This window comes from Lichenostomus cassidix, chromosome 9, assembly GCF_008360975.1.
Source record: "Lichenostomus cassidix isolate B80296 chromosome 9, HeHo_3.0, whole genome shotgun sequence".
In the NCBI taxonomy this organism is placed as follows: Eukaryota; Metazoa; Chordata; class Aves; order Passeriformes; family Meliphagidae; genus Lichenostomus; species Lichenostomus cassidix.
In genome coordinates this window covers 1,363,755-1,379,942 of record NC_139490.1, presented here as the reverse complement: position 1 = coordinate 1,379,942, position 16,188 = coordinate 1,363,755, and the positions used below count along the sequence as shown (strand labels likewise).

The window sequence follows — 16,188 nt, the reverse complement described above, 5'->3', positions numbered from 1 at the left end:
AAAACCCAAACCAGCCCCACGAGCACATATGGTTTCCACAGCCAAACCAGGGGATAATTAAATTACAGCAAAGTTGCTAAATATGAATTGATATAAAACTTCAGCTAACTGAAAAATTGTCTTTGACTGCAGATCAATAGCAGGCCTGAAAGATTCATCTGCACCTAATTAGCAGAGAGATTTGCATCAAAATCCTGTATCCCATATGCTGCAATATTACTGAAACCTATTAGTCACCATGTAAGCCTGAGATACTTTTGGTGCCACAAAAAAAAAAAACTCTTGGATAAAAATCTGACAAAAAAATAGAAATTCTAAAAGCTTTAGAGCGATTTCTGAAGGCAATAAATGTTCATTAATTAATAAAGTTACTCTAAAGTCTGCTGATAGGCTCTGGTTGTTATTATGGCATCTCTGCAACTCCTCACTGGCTTCTTACTCTAAAAGCAAATTGATATTCTACAAAAATGCTTCAAAGCAATTTTTTTTAGTCTCTTGTAAGAACCTAGAAGAGGTCCCTGAACTGAACAGCTTTCAGACACCAACACGATGATATTATAAACTGCAAAAGTGAATTATTTCATTTCAAGCACATTTTGCTCTCTACCTACATTCAATTAAAATCCTGTATTTTTTCAACAATCACGAAAGTCAATTTAAATTATTTAATTAATTACTATTATTCAGGTATTTGCTCACCAACAACACAAACCAGCTGCACTTCAGAAATCACTTATTTTGTAAAGACAAGATTGTTAACACATTAAAAAAGACAATTATTTGGAGAAATGACTCTTTTTTCTATAGCTGTCACTATGTGTGCAGAAGTTCTGGTTTTTTGAGAACACTGATGAGATTCTGAAGCCAAGAGATCAAGTGATGTCTGAAGAAAGATGTCTGCCCAGCCTGGCTATGCAGGTCATTGGTGTTTCCAGGTAAGTTCAAACATTTCCTGCAGTTTCTGAAATTTAGTCTTAAAACACCTGAAATGCTCATAAAATACATAATATAAAAAATACTCTAATGTAGATTATTCTCATGTTCATCTTCTCAATTTTATAATTAATTGTTTAATTCTACTATCACTCAGAATTTTTTCAAGGGTTCTTTCTGCTGATGTTGTCACTGAAATGGGTTTGGACACCAAAATCTGCTGAGCAGCAATCAGCAGTTGAACTAAAAACTGGGTTCATTAACTCCATAATTAGGTGGATTTCCTAAATTAGCTGGGCTTCAGGAACAGGATAAACCAGGAGAGGAGAAGGATCCAGGGAGAGCTCAGAGCATTCCAGTGCTAAAGGAGCTGCAGGAGAGCTGGAGAGGGACTGGAGACAAGGCTGGAGGGACAGGACACAGGGAATGGCTTCAGAGTGATAGAGAATAGGATTGGATGGGATTTTGGGAAGGAATTCCTGGCTGGGAGGGTGGGGAGGAGCTGGGATAGAATTCCCAGAGAAGCTGTGGTGCCCCTGGATGGATTTAAGGTCCTTCCATCCCAAACCCTTCTGGAGTTCTGGGATCTCAGCTCTCCCACAGCAGGACACAAGGAGGATGTTGGAGCAATCACTCCAGCCAGGCTCCTCAAAATTCCAACAATTCCAGTTTCTTTTCCCTTGGCACAGAACAGAAACAAACTTCCCACACTGGTGAAGATTCCCCAAGGATGAAAACTGCCCTCTTTGCTGGGGGTTCAGGAAATGCTGCACAGAATATTCAAAACCCTCTGTATCACCTCCACCCACGTTTGTCAGACAGAGAAAGGTGATTTGAGGAAGACACCTTTGCTCTCCAACCTGAGGTTCTTATAGAAATAGAAGCAAAATTCAATTTTACTACAAATGCAAAGCATCAATCAACACTGTGCAAACCAACCGCTTGAAATTGATAAAAATATTTCATCAAAATCCTTGATAATAATGATTTTATATTAAATCAAACTGAAAATACCCACATAGCACCTAAATTCATCTCTTTTTCAATATTCAGCAAGTTTGACGCTGGCTAGAAGTTGAAATTCTTGCAATTTCGAGTCCAAGCATTATCTTAAAAGCTTGTTTCAAATTTCCACAAGTGAACAAGTGAAATATCTCAAGTATTATTTCATCCTTTGTGAATATCTAGCAACACATGTTAGCTGCCCGTCCAAAATTCATTGCACAATTAGAAATTCAAATCACAGTTTTTAGTGGAAAGAACACAAACAGCAAAAACTGAAAGAAAAGCATCATCAAAACGAGAAATCCATAAACATTTGATGAATTTGGCAGCTGAAAAGGAGCCCCAATAAAAGGAAATTTTTCCTACTCGTTGCCACCTGCCTGCCTGCCTGCTTTGCATAGCTAGAAAAGAGCAAAACAGAGGCCAAGCTATTTAACTAAACAGTTTTTATTAAAGTAAAAGAAAAGCAAGAATCTATAAAGTAGCAAGTGATCCTATTAGTTCCACCAGACTAAAATCATACAGTCTACGTATGTGGTCCTTTCAGCCACATCTGTTATGAGCCATTTTGATACCCAGAAGCAGAGAATATTTGACTATATTCATCAGGCACTGAGTGCAAATCAGGCTTTTTCTCCTCAATAACTTGGGGTAGAATAGGTAGATTTAAAAAAAAAAAGGTCAGAATTATAAAATACTTGTATTTAGCACTGTTAAAGCCAAAGCACTCATTGTATTCCATGATTTTGTCTTGGAGGAATATTTAAAATGCAATAAAGACGCACGGTAACAAATTCAAGGCAGCAACCTGATAGCATAGTTCAAAGATAATGAGTTAAATATCCAATATCCAGAATTGGATCTGATAAATGTGAAATGCTTGGGGTTTGTATTCCCCCATTTCCATCCCCTCCCATTTGGTGCCTCTGTCCCGAAGTTTCCTTTAAATGAACTCGGTGGAATTCTTCGCACAAAACGCCCTATTCTTGACTGCTCTTTCAGCCACAGATTGAAATGCAGATCCCAAAAATACATCAGTCACTTATTTCAACTCTGCACCTTTGAAAATCCAGATCAATTGCCTTTTGTCATTGTCTTTATAGGGAGAGTAAGAAATTTCTGCTCAGCACCATGGCAAAGCTCGGAGTCCTTTGGAAGAGCAGCGATATCGACAGCCTGAACCAGCCATGTGCTCTTTCATAGGAATTTATTGACAGGTTTGGAATATTCACCCATATTTTAATCTTTATGAGGAATCACAGGTGCTATCTAATTTCCAGCACGTATCAAGCAGCTTTTCAAGTGCCGAGGTTTGATTCAGGATTCGGATTTAGGATTGAAAACAACTTTTTCCCCCCTAAAAAATCACCGCAAACCCCCAGCTTCATCCTCCCCATCCCTCGGTAACGCAGTCTGGGAAAGCAATCACAGACACCCAAGTGGTTTGGCAACTGTAAGTGACAGAAGCCGAGCTAAATCCTCTGTTGACACTGGGGATTAGGCGGGAGCGGCGCGGGGAGCGCGCTGGTCAGGCTGCTGCTCCCCGTCCGCCCGTGGGGCACAGCCACAAAGCCCGGCCTGGTAGGAAGTGACCCAGAAAGAGCTCCCGAGCAAGGATTTACACAAAGCCAGGCTGCCTCAGAAAAACTCCATATGACCATGAACTGGCCGGCCAGGGCTGCCAGGAGGGCTAATTACAGCCCTACAGAGCTGCCTAACAAAGGCTGGAGAGCTTTAGCCCAGGGATGATCTGCTTTATACTGACTTGAGAGAGTCCATATAGAGGCGCAGAAAGAAAGAGCTTTAGCTTGGAAATTCTCCCAAGGGACAAAGCTTTGTGGCTCAGTCTGGAAGGCCCACATGGAACATACTTCAGATGGGCTTAAACATCCCACCCTCTCCAAATTAACATTCAACTACTGCCTGCTTAACATCTGCTCGGCCAGGGGGACTTGGGGGAGGCTGACAGAGCCTAAAAAGGCTCCCTGGCACCTTCAAATTGAGAAATTTAATTCAATAAACTCTGCAAATATGAATTCATAGCTGGGACCAACAGCTTGTAAGGAATGGTGGGGTTTAGAGATGAAAAATCAGTTGTCTCGAGAATTAAAGTGTTTTGGTAGCTCCCAGTATTGCCCTGCTTAATGAGAAGAAAATACTGATATTAATCTATGCATACAAAGAAAAAATAATTATTTAATAAAGTCAGCATTAACACAGGACTTGGAAAAAAACCTTATCAGTACTGTATTACCTGAATATAAAAATGGCCATATTACCCTCTACCCTCACAGACACAGGTGAATATTTTTATTTCACCTGCTCTCATAATGAAGGACCAGAAGTCACAACTCCCATCTCCAAATACACCAGAATAAAAGAGATCTCAATAACAAGAGCCAGTTTTACTACATGCAGATTGCCATCTTTCAGAGAAAGCAGTTGCCATTTCCTAACATAATATCTAAGCTAAATTCTAAAAGCAGATTTTCTCAAGATCCTAAATATCTCCAAAAGGGAAATCTGATAGGAAAATAGAGATGAGAAATTGAAGATATTACCCAGAGAAGCTGTGGTGCCCCTGGAATGTCCAAGGCCAGGCTGGACAGGTTGGGGTCACCTGGGACAGTCAAGGTGTCCCCAAAGGCAGGGGTGGCACTGGATGGGATTTAAGGTCCTTCCATCCCAAACCATCCAGGATTCCATGATGTCAGCAGGGATGACCCAGGAAGGGATTGTCCCAAATGTCCCTGTGACACTAGTTAGTAGTTTGGAGCTCCTGGTTGGTTTGTCCAAAGCCCAGAGCAGCAGAGAGTCCTGAGCCACCAGAGCCATGGATAATCCACTGGGAACAAACAGCTTTTTATCCCCACTGACTGGGATTGAGCAACTCCTATAAAGTGTCCAGCCAGCTCCTCCAGGAGCTCATTCCTAAATTTGGGATGGATCCTCTATTGAGCCCTTCAACAGCAGCTTTGCTCATCATTACTAAAGTACAGAATTATTTAAATTACATTCAAATAAAGCATCACCACAACAGCAGCAACAATGAACCTGTTGATCCTCAACTCCTCAAAAAGCTGCTGGGTAATGGCTCAGTGCAAATTTATTTAAGGTTGAAGACTAAAAGGTGGGAAAAGGTGCTGATTTTGCAAGGAGTAAGCACACACAAATATATTGAAACAACATTATCAACCTTTCCAACCTCTTCTCACAGCCATTTAATAAAAATTAAATGGAACTGACTGAATGCAGGACGTGGGGAAGGAGGTGAGGGATGAGCTCAGAAATGCCTGGGATGACCAAGCCTTAAAGAAAGCCAGGAAGGAACTGAATTCTGAATTTTGGATGGTGAGAAACACAGAGAGATTAAATCTCTGGTTCTTCAGGAGCAGCTTGCAGCTTCAATCTCAGATCCAACCCTCCAGGTGAATACTGAAATGTAACAATGTCACAGACCTCTGAGAAGCTTTGGAAAATTTTGGAGCTCAGGTCACGATGATATACAAGCCCCAGTTATCTTTTGTACATTTCCCAGGTGTGAAATTAAAAAATGAGGAGTGATGGATGGCAGCAGAATACACAAATTGTGCTTTTGAGGTCAGGGCTGTCACATCTATTTTATAATTACATGCTTCAAAGATTTATTAAAAGTTCTGGAGAGCAGGGGGGGTATTGGAAGGGAGACAATGCAAAAGGCTGGATGGATTTGGGAGGAAAAAAAAGACATCAGCAATGGGAGGAGATTCCTTAAAACAGAGTTTCCAAAAGGGGAAAAATAAAAAAAAACCCAAAACCCAAAAAATTCCCATATATATATATACTTGTACTGAGTTAGAATAGTGATTAAAAATAAAGAAAAGAGAGAAAAAAATAACAAAACCAAATTTCTGAGAGCACAGAATGAAGTCTCAGTAGCAGCTGCAGCCAGAGGACAAATGTAAAGTTTTAGTGTAAAAACTACATTATTTTTATTTCCTTAAAGGGCTTTACTAAGTGCCAGTGGTGCTGCAAACCAATTTAACCTTAACTTGAAATTTATGTGAACCACAGAGAACAGGATCAGCATTTTCCAAACACAGATAAAACCCACCTGATACCCCAAAAATAAAGTCAATTTTCAAGATTTTCATTTAACATGAAATTTAAGTGAGCTACAGAGAACAGGATCAGCATTTTCCAAACACAAATGGATAAAACCTACCTGATAGCACAAAAATAGTCAATTTTGAAGATTATCAATTAATATGAAATTTAAGTGAGCCACAGAGCACAGGATCAGCATTTTCCAAACACACATGGATAAAACCCACCTGATACCCGAAAAATAAAGTCAATTCTCAAGACTTTCATTTAACATGAAATTTAAGTCAACTACGGAGAACAGGATCAGAGTTTGCCATACACAAATGGATAAAACCCACCTGATAGCCCAAAAATAAAGTCAATTTTGAAGATTCTCATGTACTCACCAGCTGCCTCCAGCACCAGCTGCAGCCTGGCTTTGGCCTGTTCAGCAGGAGTCTGCAAGAGAGGATGGATCAGCTCAGAATTGGGGGGAAATTTGACATTCCAAGTCCAACATTCCCACCCAGGGGAAACTCCAGATCAACACCAACCCCAGGAACTCCCAGACTGGAATCACAGCCACGGTGAGGTAGGAATTCTCACAGAAATGTCCAGGATTGACCCAAAATCTCATCCCCACCAGCTGGCTGTGGCACCATGGCCAACCCAGCTCCTCTCCCAGCCCTCCCACCCCAATCCTGCTCTGCTCCTGAGTGACCCCAAGTCCACACAGCTCCCCAAAACACTCCCAAACTGCCTTTAACATGATTGATATGGTGAGTTCTTCCCACTTTTCCCCTGTCTGGGGTGATTTTCCCCCTGCTGGAGGTCCTGCTGCCCATCTGCAGGGCTGAGGAGCATCCCTGGCAGTGTCCCCACTGTGCCAGTGGTGCCAGGGATGCTGCACTGGGTCCTGTGGGTTTGCCAGCCCTCCACACTTGAAGGCACCCAAACAGGTAAATTGTCACGCAGTTCAGAAGTTGATTATTTCTGGAAGCGTCAGGGAAGTTTGGGAGGTTTCTGCTCCTGAGCTAAAAACAAAACCTGAAGGAAGTTTTTGGAGGTGTTTTGAGGCTTAGGAAAGTTTTCTCGAGAGCTTAAACAGCTGCAAAAGGGAAATTTAAACAGGAAAAAATGCAAGAAGCTGCCCAGAGGAGCTGTGGAAGTGTCCCAGGCCAGGTTGGACAGGGCTTGGAGCAGCCTGGGCTGGTGGATGTGTCCCTGCCTTGGCAGGGGTGGAATGAAATGATCTTTAAGTTCCTTCCCACCCAAATCATGCCAGAATTCCATGATTCCATTATGGCAAAGCTCTTTGCCATGAATGTCCCAACTGATGCTCTGTAGGGCTTCACCAGCCTCATACCACACCCATGAAGAGAATTTCCACACCCAGGAACAATTCCATCTCTACTCCAAGGATTTACAGACTGTTCCTTCCATTAGCATCCCACAGGAAAGATGTTGCATTAAAATGCAATTTCAATTAGGATCTAATTTTCCTTGTACAGAGATCTAATGTTTTTTAGTTCAGAATTTTTCTGTTTGCACAAACCCAGAATTCCTGGGCAGAATTTATTACTAGAGTTGCTATATAGATCCCACCATTAGACCTGACCACTAATCCTGGTGGCAGCAAGAAAAATCTCGAGATTTACTGTAAATTATCTTCCCATTTCTTCCCCTTGCCATAAATAATCACTGCAATATGTTATGGCATCTTAAATAAGTCACGGGAGGAAAGGAAGGAGAGGAAGGGAAAGACCTGCTTTTTATCCAGAACAAACTTGCCCAGCCTCAGTTTCTGAGAAGCTTTCCTTGGGTTTGTGGTTTCTCCACTCCAGACAACTTTAAATTAAATAAAACCCACCAGGATTGGTTGAGTTTGGCAAAATTTTTTCAGGAGAAGCCGAGAAGAAGTGTTTGGTGTCAAACACCAGCTGTGCTCACATCTGCACACCAACAGCCTCTGTGCACCTCATCCACCAGGTGGGCTTTGGCACCCAGAGAGCCAATTCCCTCTTCCCACTGCAGTTTCCAGCTCAGATGTTGAACAAAAACCCCTCTGGATCTCTTCTTGTTAGCTACACAACCAACACTGTTTAGCTCCAGCAAAAGGAGAAAATGTTCCACTGAGAGATTTTAGGATATTCCTGTCCAGCAGCATCACACCCGAAAGAATTCCATGAAAGAATTCCACGAAAGAATTCCACTGCCAAGCCAGGCTCCAGAGGAGGGGAAGGGAAGCAAAGTGTCACCTCCCAGCACCAAACACAGAGTTCCACTGAACCAACACAACCCGTCCTGCTGCTCCAAGCAGCTCCAGGAGCTCAAAATGCCTCTTTTCCCACTCCTCCCATTGGGATTTTGGAAGTGTACTGCTGATGTCAGGTAGGGAAAACTCAAATTCTTCCTCCACTCAGCAATAACCCACTGGGAACAGCATTTTCCCCTTTCCCCTCCATCCAAGTGTTAATTACTCCATGGGCATCATTCACCTGCCAGAGAACTCACCCAGACACATGTTGTCAATCAATAAACCCTAAACAAGGAGTGAAAGGAGGATTGTGAACCCAAGGTGACTGCCTTGGCCCCAGCAAACATCTCCCCAGCTGGGGGATGAGGCCAACACTGGGAGAGAAAAGGACAGAGAGGATTCCAGCTGCAAACCACAATTAGAGCCTCCAAGGAGCCTGGAGCAATGTGTGAGCACAGCTACTGAGGGCAGTATTGATCCAGGGCACCATTAAGGGAAAAAATCCAGCCAGACCCTCAGGAAAGTTCAAAATGGGCAAATGCTTGGTGGAGGAAACATGACCAGAGTGATGTTGAGCAAAATAAACTCTTGTGCTTCCCTTACGGTCTTGAACATAACACAGGAGGGAAATAATTCAAAGAGAGTAAAAAAAATATATATATAGAAGTATTTCTAGCGCCAGCTGGTGAAGTTAAAAAAAAAGTATTTCTAGTGCCACTGACTGTAAAAGCAGGCAAGGAATTCCCTAAAATTCCTTAACAAGCACTTGCAAAACGACCTGAGGTGTTTCGTGTTCCCCAGGGAGGAATTTTACATTTGTCCAAAAGTGTCTGGGAAGCCACTGGAATCCTAGTTCAGAAAATGATGGGATTCCATGGGATACCACCAGCCAGAAATATCCATGGGATTGGCAACTGATATTCATATTTTGAGAAAAAACATTGATTAAATGCATTCAATTTTTAATGGCAGCTGCAAGATGTTCATAACTTGTATTTCTCTGCAGTTCATCCACTGCATTCCAGTTCAGATTCAGCTTCACAGTTAGTTAATAGATTAGAACAAGCACTTTAATTCAGCTCTAGATTTATTTTTTTTAATTATTCCTGCTATTCGGGGTGAGTGATAAACATTTTTGACAGCGATAAGAATATTAAAGTGAAAACTTGAGAACATTGAGAAAAAAAAAGAGGAGCATGAAGTTTTATAAAGAGAATCCAAGTTTCTGCTGGAGCCAAGCCCTGGGAATATTGAGGAGCAGAGCATGTGGCTCTTGGCAGCACCGAAAACTTTTATCCCAGAATTCCAGCAGCTCATGATGCTGCAGCAATTTGAGCTGCAATGTTCCCAAATTTTGATTATGGAATTTCATGGAGGAAATGCCTGATATGTGGTAAAACTGGAGAGGTTTTGTTCCTCCTGCTCATCCCTGACACTGGGATTTTTAAAAAAAATTTAAAAATTATCTTAAAAGATTTTAAAATTTTAAAATTAAAAAAAAATATTTTTATTTACTGGGCAGTAAAATTTACCTACAGGACTTTTCTGGCTTCAAACATCTGGATTCAAACCCAGCAAAGTTGTGGGGATGGTGATCCATTTTGTGGGGTTTTATACAAATCCATTTTGTGGGGTTTTACACCAATTTTTGTTTCCATTTGATAAAGACAAATCCAACCCTGAGCTTTCCCTCTGACAGAATTTCCCCACAAATCTGAGATCACCTTAAACTGCCCCCAAACATCATCAGCACTTTGTCAGGAGGCACAGCTCAGCTGCTGAGGATTCCCCAAATCCTCTCCCTCCTCTCCTCTCATCCAGGACACAAACTGCCATTAAAACATTTGGATTTGTTCACTTTAATTATTATGTTCACTGCACTTAGGCAGGAGTCACTTGTGGGTTTTAACCCAGGATCTTCAGAGAACCTGCAACACCAGGTGGGTGGAAAAATCCCATCTTATTTCCACTCAAACCAACTCAGAATTTGCTGAAAATAAGCAACAATGGATTAGTGGAAGGAAATCAAAGGCAGGAGGGACTGGCTGTGGCAAATAGCCCACATGGCTAAAGCACACCGACAGGATTTCCAGAATTCAAATCAGTTTTTGCAGCAAGAGCTCCTTTAAAATGCCCTAAAAACAACAATGTGCTCATTTCAGTGGATATTCCTGAGAAAAAGCAAGGAAAAAGTCCTTTTTACTGGGAGCAGATACAGCAAAATGGATTAACCACTCAGCAGAAATAGGGAGAGTTGTAAATAACATTTAAGGAAAAAAAAAATTGGTAAATTCAGGACTTTTAAAAAGGAAAAATTACTGGAAGTGTTAAACTTCTATGGCCATAAACTCAGTGTGGGTTCTTTAATAAGAGAGGGAATATAGATAATATTGCATCCAGATACACACTAAAGGCTAAAAAATCACCACCCATCCATTTATTTCCTGGCAGGCTGGAATGTCATCCCTTGGATTTGCATTTGCATGGAAATACAGCCACAGTCACCCAAAAATTCAACATGCTGATAAAGAGCTGACAGAACAGAGATTTTTGCATCAACATCATCCGGTCATTATTCTACAAATTCATTTATCTCTTCATTTGCCCTTTGAAAATTAAAGGTGGAATGATCCCCACTGCTTACAAAAATTGTAAAATTGTTAATATTTAACTTCTAAATATGGATTTTTATTTACCTTTTATCACTGTTTTAAATTTCTGCTGCATTATGCTACAACGAAGTCGTGTGAGAATATAAAAATAGCAGCAGATAAATCCAGGTTCTGGAGTGAAAATTTTTAATTAACACACCTTAAATGCTTTGGAAACAACTCCAGTCAAGGTTGGCCTGGCTGGAAAAACAGGAGCACAACCAACAGGTAACAGAGATTAATTAACAACAGGAGGAGTTTATCCTTGAATTGCTGCTTTATTTTCTACCACAAAATGAGGAGTTTTCTCTAAATCAAGTTTTCAGAAATAGAGAATCACATCCCCTTTGGGATCTTTGCACTGAAATGCAGCAATTGGAAAATAATAGAAAAAAAAACCATTTTGAAAATGAAAAGCATTTCAAATAGCACAAGGATCTAGTAAGCTCTAAATTAGCACTCTGTTTCAAAATGTCCTATTCTACCCCAAATCATGCCTAATTACCCAGGAATTAATCTGAATTTGATCAAGATTATACACTTTGAATAAAAGTGCATTTTCTCTTTGCTCTGAGACTCAATAATCACCTCACCCCACCTGCACCATTTTCAGGATGTCACAGATTTGCTGTTGCAACTTTTTTAAAAATGACTTGCGCCTCATGCTTTTGGCTGCTTCTTTTGACAAATAAATCCAATAGAAAATCTGCAGGGCAAAACATAATTATTCTGAGGAGCACCTGCATAAAATCAGGGTGCAGAGATTTGTATTTCAGGTGCAAACCACGGAGAGTTGGGCAAATTTATGCTTCAGCCCAGGATTGTGCCAAGATCCCTCTTCAGTCTGTGCAATAAAATACATTCATATCAAAGACCTCCATGCAAAATCCCCCCAAAAAAGAGGAGTAGGAACCCCCTAAAAAGATGAATTTGATGGTGGCCTCGATAATTAGATTAATAATTAATGACACTTCTGCCAAAGTGTTTGTTTGCTGGAGAAAACCCTCCTGGGAAATGCATTTAAACTTGGGGATGGTGAAGCAGCCACTGCCCTCCATAAAGTTCCTTTATATATTTTTCCACAATATGCACAAAACCAGAATATGAAATCAGAAACATTTTACACATTCTCATACTTCAGAAAGCACTAACAGCATTTTACTCGTCGAAAGCACTTTATCTTCATGTCTCTATAAGGCAGAGTTGGTGCATAATAATGTAATTTATATTGCCTAAATGTTATTTTGGGAGCATTGCATCATTTCTCAAACTTCATGACCTTTACAATTTTCTAAACTTTTATTTCCCTCATTATTCTGAACAGATTTCATTACATATTTTGAATGTAAACAACCCTGAATAATGATGGCCCCCATTACGTATGTACAGCTCTGACAATCGCGCGCCGCGCCGAGATGGAAACCCAGTGCATTAATTTACCTCTCATCTGCCGTAACTGCACTCCCATAAAAAGTTTTATACTCAACTCACATAAATCACGGGGAAGAAAAATGAGAAAATCTGGTGGCTAACTCATCTTCCACCATTCTGCGAAAATGAAATTCACTGAAATACCTATCAAAACTGCAATCATCAAGAGATAATGTCTTCTTAGGTCTATCTGCACTTTCCGATTTAATTTCCTCCATGCCCTTGACATCCACAGATACCATTAAGATTAAGAGCAGAGAGTAACTGAGCACTTCTCAGATTTTGATATATGGGGCCCAAGCACTAAATGTAATATCATCATTTGAAAATTAATGCAATATTTCTTTTGTTAGTTTTTTTTTTTCCCGCCTCGGCAAGCGGGCCGAGGCGCTCGGGGTGCTCAGCCACTCATTTCCCCATCAGAATGCCGTGCAATTACCAGGAGCTGTGCACCTGGTCAGAGGTCACCCAAATTACTCCATCATTTAATGAGCGCCGAGATCAAACCGCGAGCGGCGCACTGCCGCCGCCGCCGAGAGACGCCTCGCAGCCTCGCTACATCAAATCTGATGGAATCATTAGAGTAATAAGCAGGAAAATCTGTTTGCAGATTAACCTCTGGTTTCATGCTGCTTTCATCTAATGGGGCGCCGCGGAAATCTTGTCAGCTTTTCATCAGCCGCCGATCAAATTACGGGAATTGCGAACAAACCGCCGGCGCGATTGGAAACAACACCCGCACGTGTCGGGGGTTTTATGCAGATGCCAGGGAAAATCACGCTCTTGATATTTTACAGAGTTATTTACTCCATCTGATCACTCCTCTCATCCGTCTGAGGAGCTGCAACGGGGATGTTCCCATCGGCCGCTCGCCGCAAATTTACGGCGCAAAACGGGAGTGGGACGAGTTTATGGAGTAAATCCGAGCGGGGCGACAAAGGGGAGGAGAAGAAAGGCACAGAGGTCACGTGGATGAAAGGTCCTGAGGTCCCCAGCACAGCCAAGGGTGGGGAGGCACCTCTGCCTCGGTGGTAAACCAGAGTGATCAAGGTTTGCTCTTTAATAAAGGCACAAAGCCGTTAAAGCGCTGTTTGATGTGGAGTCGCTCTGGTTTCAGAGCCTGCTGGTAATGGGAAGTGACAGGGTAAACCTCGGCTCTCTTACAAAGTTTCCACAAAATTTGTCACTGCTGGAACAACAAACTGCTGAAAGCCTTTGAATATTCTGCCATTACCATATCCTGCCTCTGATAGTTTGATCCCATGGCTGTTTGATTCACATCTGCAACTGAAAGCAGCGAAACCTTAGAAGAAATAAAAGTGATGTTTGCACATTAATTTAATCCATAGTCAGTGCGGGAGGTTCTCCACAAATCCTTGGGATCCACGGAGGAGCAGCAGCCTGTATTTCATCCCCATAGGCAAATGGAGCCCAACAGGATGGGTTTGCTATGGATATTCATAAGCCATTGATCCTCTGCGCTGTGATTACCTAATAGGAAGCTGATCTGGAGCTCCTGAAGGAGCTGGAAGGATTTCCAAGGCTGCTGCTGGGCGAGGGGAGAGTTTGGGATGCTGACCTGGCACAGCCACTGACCCATGATGAGTGGGGACACCAGGGGTTCCCTCTCTGGACACAGCCAGAGCCTGCAGGGCTCCTCAAAAAGCACTTTCCAAGCTGGTGCCTCCAGCTGGACACTCAGTGCCTCTCCAGGCTATCCCAGGGGAGGTCTGGGGTGGCACTGGACACAAATCATGTCACTTGGGCCATTGGTGGAGAAGATCTCCATCCCCACCTTCACTCCCTTCCTCTCAGACTGGGACAGTGTTTGCAACTGGAAATCTCACCTATTGCTCAGCTCAGGCTCAGTGCAACAAAAACCAAATAAAATCCAGCAGCAGAATTCAGAATATACAAAAATACCAATATTTATAGTCTCAACAGTAAGAGTTAAACACAAATCAATCACAAATAATTTGTCAGTAGAATTATTATTTATACTTTTATATAATTAATAGTGACGGAAAGCCACAGGAGAACTAATTTTAGGGATTTACTTCTGGAAGAATACTTTGACCAGAATGTATCGACCTTAAAGTGAAAATTCCCCTTATTAATTTAGAAGGGATCAAAATCAGAGGGTTTTTTCCATAAATTCATAGAATGATTTGGGTTGGAAGCACCTTGAAGACGATCCAGTTCCAAGCCCTGGTTCAGGCTACTGCAATACAGCCACCAAATTATGGTGAACCATTAGTTATAAATGATGATTTATCAGAGAATCCCAGAATCGTTTGGGTTGGAAAAGCCTTCCAAGGCCATGGAGTCCAACCACTAAGCCATCACTGTCCCCAAGTGCCACATCCACAGGGCCATTAAATCCCTCCAGGGATGGGAATTCCATCCCTGCCCTGTTCCAGTGCTTGACCAATGCCTTCCATGAAGGAATTGTCCCCAATATCCAACCAAAACCTCCCCCGGAGCAACTCCAGGCTGTTTCCTCTCATCCACTCTGCAAACAGGTAAAGAGAAAAGATCCTTTTTAACTCAGTTTGATCAATTCTGTGTTCTGGATATTTGGAAAATGTGAGCATCCAGATGTGAGGCTCAGCAATGTGCCCAATTCCTGCTCTCCACGGTGTGTTTTAATCAGGAATAACAAATCCAACAATGATGGGATGGCAATAAACCATTTCACACACTCTGATAACCACTTTTCTCAGTGTGGAAAACGATGACAACTCTCATCTCTATTCCATATGCAGATCAAATTGATCTTTAAGTTACTTAGATAGTTTTTAATGGACATAAAATATTATTTCCTTCTCCCCTGAAGTTTATTTTGCAGGAATGAACACACTTCAGGTCCTCTGTGTCCATCTGCCTCTCGGGAGATGCCATGGTTGAGGTTTTAACCTCATGCTGGTCAACAGCATTTTGGGCTCAGTGCAACAAAAACCAGATAAAATCCAACAGCAGCATTCAGAATATACAAACCCACTAATATTTATAATCTAAACAGTAGGAGTAATCACGAATCAATCACAAATAATTTGTCAGCATAAGTAATATTTATCACTGTTTTATAAAAGGGCACAACCTGATTATTTCTACAAATTCTTAAATTTTTTAAAACTTCCAAAAGACGTGTTGCTATTATAACCTTGCCAAAAATACCTCAGCAGTGGCTGGGCTCTCACTCTTCCCTCTCCATAAGGAATCTCCAAAGTTTCCATCACATTTTAGGAAGGAGAAACTCAAGAAAATCCAAATTTAATGCCCAAGCACCAAACTCAAGGTCAGACATTAAGGGGCATGAAAATTGTAACTCCCCAAGAACACCACAGTGGTTTTCCTAAGGGAATTCTTTCAGGTTTAATAGTTAGGTTATGTGAAATAAAATATCTTCCATTACAAAAAAAAATTGTGCAAAATCTTTTTTTCAAATAAATAAATTTCAATAAGGGAAAATCCCAACCCTCCATTCAGCCTCCATAAAAGCCAATTCAAGCCTGCAGAATATAATTGACCAGCGTGGAACTTTGCCAGGACAGCAAGATAAACATAATTACTCCCATTAAGAGCGTTAATTAATTGTTTGTGAACACAAATAATTGGCTGCTTGGTTTCCAGCTCGTTAGGAAGCCAAGGATTCTGTCCTGTGGCCACCCAGGGACCACAGAGCTGGGACAGCACAGGTCAGAAATTCAGAGAGCAGAGATCAAGGAGAGACCAGAACTGCAACCAAAACCAGGAAAAACATACTGATGGCTGGGGAATAAATATTAACATTAATTCAAATAAATACATCATAAAATATTAACACCTAACAAAGGAGTGGGTTTT

The 16,188-nt window shown here is 41.5% G+C and overlaps 1 protein-coding gene across 1 annotated transcript in view; it reads right to left on the bottom strand.

Annotated features, from left to right (window-relative positions):
* The window catches only part of RSRC1 (arginine and serine rich coiled-coil 1), a 94,751-nt gene that overhangs the window by 33,070 nt on the left and 45,493 nt on the right, over positions 1–16,188 (bottom strand). Inside the window, exon 7 of the mRNA XM_085068777.1 lies at positions 6,411–6,462. Within this exon, the coding sequence (XP_084924903.1) occupies positions 6,411–6,462 (52 nt within the window). The remainder of the gene's footprint in view (positions 1–6,410; positions 6,463–16,188) is intronic.